The sequence below is a fragment of the Saccostrea echinata genome, unplaced genomic scaffold (assembly GCF_033153115.1).
Source record: "Saccostrea echinata isolate AGI-Se365-2 ecotype Australia unplaced genomic scaffold, CSIRO_AGI_Sech_v1 ptg000006l, whole genome shotgun sequence".
Taxonomy (NCBI): Eukaryota; Metazoa; Mollusca; class Bivalvia; order Ostreida; family Ostreidae; genus Saccostrea; species Saccostrea echinata.
This window is the reverse complement of record NW_026889755.1, coordinates 4483841-4490794: the sequence shown is the minus strand read 5'-3', so window position 1 is coordinate 4490794 and position 6954 is coordinate 4483841. Positions and strand designations below refer to the sequence as shown.

General features: G+C 32.8%; 1 protein-coding gene across 1 annotated transcript; it reads right to left on the bottom strand.

Annotated features, from left to right (window-relative positions):
* Positions 1 to 511: 511 nt before the first annotated feature.
* LOC133180454 (spore coat protein SP96-like) lies at positions 512 to 6655 on the bottom strand. Its single transcript, XM_061314977.1, has 5 exons — positions 6566 to 6655; positions 6294 to 6444; positions 5854 to 5987; positions 779 to 915; positions 512 to 612 (listed from the first exon to the last, which is right to left on the bottom strand). The coding sequence occupies exons 1-5, from the start codon at positions 6596 to 6598 to the stop codon at positions 600 to 602; spliced, it is 468 nt and encodes a 155-aa protein (XP_061170961.1). The 5' UTR covers positions 6599 to 6655; the 3' UTR covers positions 512 to 599.
* Positions 6656 to 6954: the final 299 nt, after the last annotated feature.

Sequence of the window (6954 nt, the reverse complement as noted above, 5' to 3'; positions counted from 1 at the left end):
TTAAAACCCCTCTTAATGTATATTGACTTTTTTGTTTAAGAACATCTAAATAAATTTAAATAAAGAACGCCTTTAAAAATAATCACTTGGAAAGGTACATTGTAGGGTTCATGTACATGTACGATGTGCATGTCCTTAAATTGTGATTTAAAAACTTTGTCCATATATGTACACTGTATAAATAAATTTTGTAATTAATTATTTTCTTTCTCTTTGTAGACACCATTCAATATCAGTGATTCGAACACATATACAAGTGATTTTCCGTCTCACCTTCCTTAATGTGTGCATGTGCTATATTTCATTGTAATAATTTCTGTATCAGTGCTCGTGTCACTTTTACAAGAAAACCCTCAGTAGGACCCTTTCCCACTGTGTCAGTTTTCTTTTACTTTTTCTATTTACATGTGGGAAATTTTAGATCACCGCTACCTGAAATCAGAATGAGTTATAATTTGGAAAATGAAATGTCATTGGTTATGATGACTCTACAATTGATTTATTTTCAAAAGATTTTTTAAACAATTTATTTTAAAACATCTTTTATATTTAAAATAAATTCTACAGATCTTCATATCCTGACCATACGTGAATTCTTGTCACCCTCTGTACCTGAAAGGTATAAGAATGAAATATTTTAATTTCACCATGCCTCAAATGTATTTGCTTTTTGTATGAAAATTAGAAAATAAACATGACGGTGGTTATTATAGTTATCGAAATATGGAAATCAGATGGAATGAAAGATAGTTAGCTTAAAGGAAGAAGAAAAACATACCCTCCTACACAACATATAGCGTATCTATCGGAGGGATGGATATTACAGGAATATCCTCTAGGACACCGTCTTCCTCCACGTCCGCAATAGAAATCACGTAAGGAAAATCCAGACCGGCATCTTTTGTCAGGAACATTCTAAACAGATGAACAAGAAGGATTTGTTTAATTTATTGAAACTGATGGGGAAAAGGTCCTGCTACATTGTAACCATTTCGTCAAATGCGTCAGTGCCTATTTATAAACTGATGTTTTCTCTGAGAAAGAAATTATATGGTTACAGATACATACTAATAACTAAAACCGTTAGCATTTAGCTCACAAAATGATACTCCCTCTCCCTTATGAGTATAATGGCAAACTCCATGTTTTTCTATTGGAAACCCAAAATACAATGCATGTGTCCGATCAAAAGTTAAATAAGAGATGCACATTGACACTATGTAATAAAGATTCTGGGAAAATCTCCTTAAATTTAATTCAGTGGTTTAGGAGTTGCAGATAAAAGATTCGTACCCCCCGAATATTATAGAAAAAATTGCAGTGGCAAAGTTTTGCTAAATGGGAAACCCCAAATATGTGTCTCATCAAAATTAAAATAGGTCTTGCAAGTTGCAAAGCTGTTAACCGTTACGGATATTCCGTATTTAATGATTAATTGAATATTGTTTTACGCCCAGTTCGAGAATTTTTCTCTCATATAGACCTCCTCACATACCGGTGAAGGGCTTCAAATTTAGACCTTTTATCAGCACTTAGGGGCAGTGAGGGTTCTTTATCGTGCCAACACCTACAGCGAGACGGGGCCTCGTTTTTTAAGGTCTCAAAAAGAGATGGGTAACCCAAGTTTTACGGACGGACGCACGGACACAATCATCAATAGATATCCCCGATTGAAAAGCAGGATTTTATTTTTTTTTAATATTTCTACCAACTCGAAATCAAACTGTACATAATCAAATCATACATGTACAATTGCGTATAAAAATATATGTTCTAATGATTGACTTACAATTGTTGCCTGAATTCTAATTTAACAATTTGCAGAGAATGAACATTCATTTATAAGCATATTATGTGTGCAAGTTATATGCTAAAGCATTTTCTAACATATACAGGCACGAGACCAATAGTCAATCAAGCTAGAAAGTATAGAAAATATAGGGAAAAAAGAATTAGTTAAGATTAATATTCAAATTATGTTTCCTAAATATCTGAGAAAAGATAAATAACAAAATTAATTAGAACATATCTAACCTGACAAGTAGCCAATGAAAGTACAGTGAATATAATAACAAGGAACACAATACGGCGACCCATTTTCAATCTTCTAAAAAAAATCTCCTATGAAGCTTCGATTTTTTTTTTTTTTTTTCCTGCACTCAAATATTCCCATGCAAATGGCGCGTGCTTGCCACTCAATCTGAAGAGTTTATATATTTATATTAAAACATTTTTTGAACACCTGGATGCTTTTATTAATGATTACGCAAGGCTAATCCTAAAAAAGGCGTGATATGTTTATGTAACATATGTTAATTTGCCTATTTAGGACAAATGAACGTAAAAAAAAAAAAAAACCTGCGTCATTGAATCCCTCCATTTAAATTAATGAATTTCACATGAAAATAAATGGTAATTAATAATCACAAGTACTTTCATATTGTACAATGTAAAATGCGATGTAAAATTAAATTAATATTTATAAAGACTTCTGTTAACATTTTCATTTACGCAGTGATCATATTTTAGCACCCTTCCCCTTTCTTGTCCGCAAATTTATTTAAAATGTACACAATAATATATGATCCATTAATAAGGACATTTGTTTGTTTTATCATTCTAGCGCAACAAATTATAAGGACATAAAGTAACGTATGATCTCCAGAACAATCAGACTCGTATACGTTGTATGCTACATTGTTGTGTTTTGAGAATGAATATCAAAGCTACCCACCTAATACCGAAAAATCGCCTTGCTTTTTTTAACCTTAACATTATGTTTTGTTCAATTAAACTAGTAAGCGAGTATGCTCGCTAAAATGTCATTCTCACGTATACTAGTATATATACCATTCAAAATTGTATAGAAAAATAACCGAGTGTTGTGGGAATTTTTTTTTTCTCGCTTATAAACACTAAAATAACTTTCTGGTGAAAATAGGGTGTCTTTAGTAATATTCAGTACTGTATTACAATGGACCTGGGTTTTGGCAGTTGACGTTTATCCAACCGACAAACAGTTAATAAAAAATAACAAACCGTTCCAATTCAGGTTATACTAGTATAACTTAGGTAGTCATTAAATTTATACCTTAATGATTTAATTTGCTATCATTAGGTGTTAAAAAAGAAGAGGATTTCCATTTAAGAATTGCCTCAAATTGTACAAAAGGTTAATGTCACGTCAGGGGGATTAATAGAATACTAATACTCATTGTATTATGAGAAGTTATAAGATAAAAAGTAATTTTCTTTCAAAACAAATCGTGCGTTAAAACTTAAATTATTAAGTAATCAATGTTATTGATTGTATGTTGTTTTACGTCCCATTCGAGAATTTTTCACTCATATAGAGACCTCACCATATACCGGTGAAGGGCTTCAAATTTTGACCTTTACTCGGCACTCAGGGCCATTGAGCAGTGAGGGATCTTTATCGTGCCAACGCCTGCCGTGACACGGGGCCTCGGTTTTTAAGGTCTCATCCGAAGGACCCGCAACTTTACTTCAAAGTGCCGAGCGCATGGCGAAGGAACAGTTGCTACCCATTTTTTATCGACTTAGGTCAGTCGCGGCCGAGATTCGAACTCACGACCTCCCGATCACGGTAATCAATGTTATGACTGATGATAAAATAAATTATACCTTTTAATTAGTTTTAACGGTAACATGTTTGAAAAAAAGGTATAATATTAGCTTATAATGGTTGATTAATTTAACAGTTAAATCATTCACAACGAGCACTTAAGCGTCCGAAATTGCAATGAAAGTTTTCAGAAAATGGACTGCGTTATCACAATTGACACTTATTTTCCATGTTTTTTTAATCATATTTCCTTTACATTAGAGTTTTTCGGCTTTACAGTATTTTACATAATTAAATTTTTAATTATTATACACAAGTTTAAAACATGAAGAAATTCTACTTTGGAGATAAGAGTTTAATTAGGAAATAAAAAGAGATCATACTCAAACTTTGAAAGAAAGATTTAGATTTTGCGGTAGATTTCTGGCGTGAACTTCCCAAACTGAAAACAAATTCAAATCATAATCTTTTTTCGCCATCGTACTTGATATAAACAGGCAGGGGAACTATCTTGTTAAATCAATAAATTTAAGGGCGTATATACATGTATAGTCACTGTTTATTTAAAATGGCTTCCAGTTCAACTGATTACTCTCCAATACTAACAAGCATGTATTGCTTGCATTTAATACGGCAATATATGTTGAAAACTGTACGATATGTCACACAGAACATATTTTGAGCTTGTTAGGGGAAGATTAGGACAGTGTTACCGTGGAACTTTCCTCAAGGCTAATTAACATTACTAATCGGCCATGAACCCCCAGCGAAATGTTTCGCTTACCTTCATGATTTGATACTATTTACAGAAATTCATTCATACATTTTGCATTTAGAGAAGTACGATATTGAAAACAAAAAAAAGAGCTGCTCTGAAGATTTCAAAAAGCTTTTTTTTCCAGTCTGTAAATATAAAAAAAAACAGCTTTATAGATGTTCAAACGAATGAATTTTTTTCTTGATGATAACCATTAAAGTATGCATTAGTGAAATATTATTACATTTAAAAACGGATATTTTTTCTGCAAGGACTTTTCAAACATTAATTCAATATTTAATTCATGTCTTCTCATTTTCCATACCGACGTCCTTAAATACAAAGAGATTGGAAAGAAGTCATTGATAATTTACATTTAAATAATAAATATATTTCTTTCCTTTTCTCAATAACCCAGTTCAGTGAACAAACACAGAAATTCCTTAAGACATTTTTTCTTATAAGATAATTAAAATAAAGAAAATGGGCGAACAAAGCGAGCAAAATGCGTATTGTGCGACAGGTAAGACAGTGAAAAATTAAATATCAATTGTCAACATTTTCTTTCATACTTCATTTAACATTTCATGTAAACTTGATGTAAAACCTCCACAAATCGCATCAATCCCACAGAATTGAAATTATTCGTTTACGAAATAGCATACATACCCCAAAGTGGGCAGAAATAATTAATTCTTTGTACAAAAACACAAATTTTCCATGGTATATAAAAGGGTCTCCCCTAACCAACCCCCTTTGTAGAATAAAAAAAAACATTCTTCGGTTATCAAAAAGCATGGAGCAAAACTCGCTATACCTTAAAAATACACGTTTGACACAGCATTCGTATCTTTCAGAGAACATTAGAAGTCCATTTAGTCAGGGGCATACCACAAGCATGATTTTAATTCCCATACATGATATGAAAGGTATAGCGTAGTGGTTAGCGTGTCAGTCTCGAATGAAAAGTTGATACTCGAGATTTTTGTTACTTGGGTTCGAATCCCAAGATTACCATTTTTTTTTCAATTATGGAATGATTTTTGCCGAAAGACCCCCCCCCCCATTTTTTATGTTTCATAATTTTAAATGACAAAATTCACATACTGAATATGACTTTAAACATTAGATGCTGTGGCAATTTTGCATGCCTTGTTCTCCCATTCCTAAATATTCCTCCTGCCTTGATTTGCAAGGTCCGGTCTCGATTTTTTTTTTTGCCCTGTTATGCGTCACACCTTTAGAATTTCATCAAGCAAGTGACTTTCAGACTCGTTAATGGCCCGGCATTAAAAGTGAAATTCACTGGTTTTTCGGGTGAGACCTTAGGAATGGAGGTCCCGTGTCACGAAGACTTTGCAAGATTTTAAACCTCACTGATACGACTGTAAGCGCCATGCAAAAAGCTAAATATTATTAAACTTCACTTCAAGCTGTTGTACGTTTCTATATGGGTAAAGAATTCTTGCATGGGACGTTATCATTCAATCAATCATAGAGAAAAGAATACCTTACTTCGAGGACAGCACACAGCGAAGAGGTCAACTTCATGTACGCTGCATTCGTATCCATAGGGACATGGCTGATAGTTGGGACCATCTCCACAGAAAACCCCGGGTAATGGCTGTCCTCCTCGTGGACACTCTAATTACGTGAAAGATACATTTGTTTAATGCTCATATTTGTAAAAGTATGCCATTGTTTCTTAAGGGGAAAAATAATTTCATGAAAAAAAATATTCTACCACATTATATTCCATGTCATCAGAATAACAGGTATTTCTAATTTTTTTATTTTAAACAGGTTTTCCTATTTTAAAAAAAGAACACACCTTTATTAGCAATTATGCTCGTCCAAATTTCTAGAACAAGGGTAATTACATTGTATGTACATCTATAGGGATAAATAGGTAAGAAAAAATGAAATGTTGAATTATTAATTTGTACGCACGTGGACAACATATTGCAAATCTGTCTGCTGGATCAATTTCACAGTAATATCCACTTGGACAATCCTGGCGATTTGGACCACGCCCACAGAAAACGCTTCGCAATGGATTACCCCTCGGGCATCTTGCCTGAGATTCAGCCCCAGAAAACAGCTAAAATGATAAAATTTAATTATATTAACCTGATTTATTTTAAAATAAAAGTTGAATTAAATAGAAATGTTGTTTACATGTGTAATTAAGGTTACACTCCTTGTTAAGATTTTGAACTTACCAAGATCACCGAGATCAGGAATATGAAAATCATGCCAACAAGTTCGTTGATCTTCTCACCTAGTAACTAGAAGTTATACACGATACAAAATCATGTGATTTTTATCCCGGCTGTTACGTAGAACAAGCAAAATCCGGTTCACACCTGTCAACATTTTTAGCTTTGAAAATAATGTCAAATTCGTGCAAACACAAACCGCTTCAAGCATATCCTGTTTATTGGTATAATTACTTATCTATTCAACATTTAAAAATGACAATTCGAAACTTAATTCTTTGCCCTTTGGGCAGAAAATAGTATGCCTTTCTCGGTCACAGAAATAAAAATAATCATTACATAGGAATTTTTTCAGGATTATCAATATACCTTTTTTTTTTAATCCTTATTTC

Coding starts and splice junctions, on each gene's coding strand:
- LOC133180454 (XM_061314977.1), bottom strand. CDS start 6,598: ATGATTTTCATATTCCTGATCTCGGTGATCTTG. Junction 5,988..6,293: donor ATTTGCAATATGTTGTCCAC/GTGCGTACAAAT, acceptor TCACGTAATTAG/AGTGTCCACGAGGAGGACAG. Junction 916..5,853: donor TGTGCTGTCCTCGAAGTAAG/GTATTCTTTTCT, acceptor TCATCTGTTTAG/AATGTTCCTGACAAAAGATG.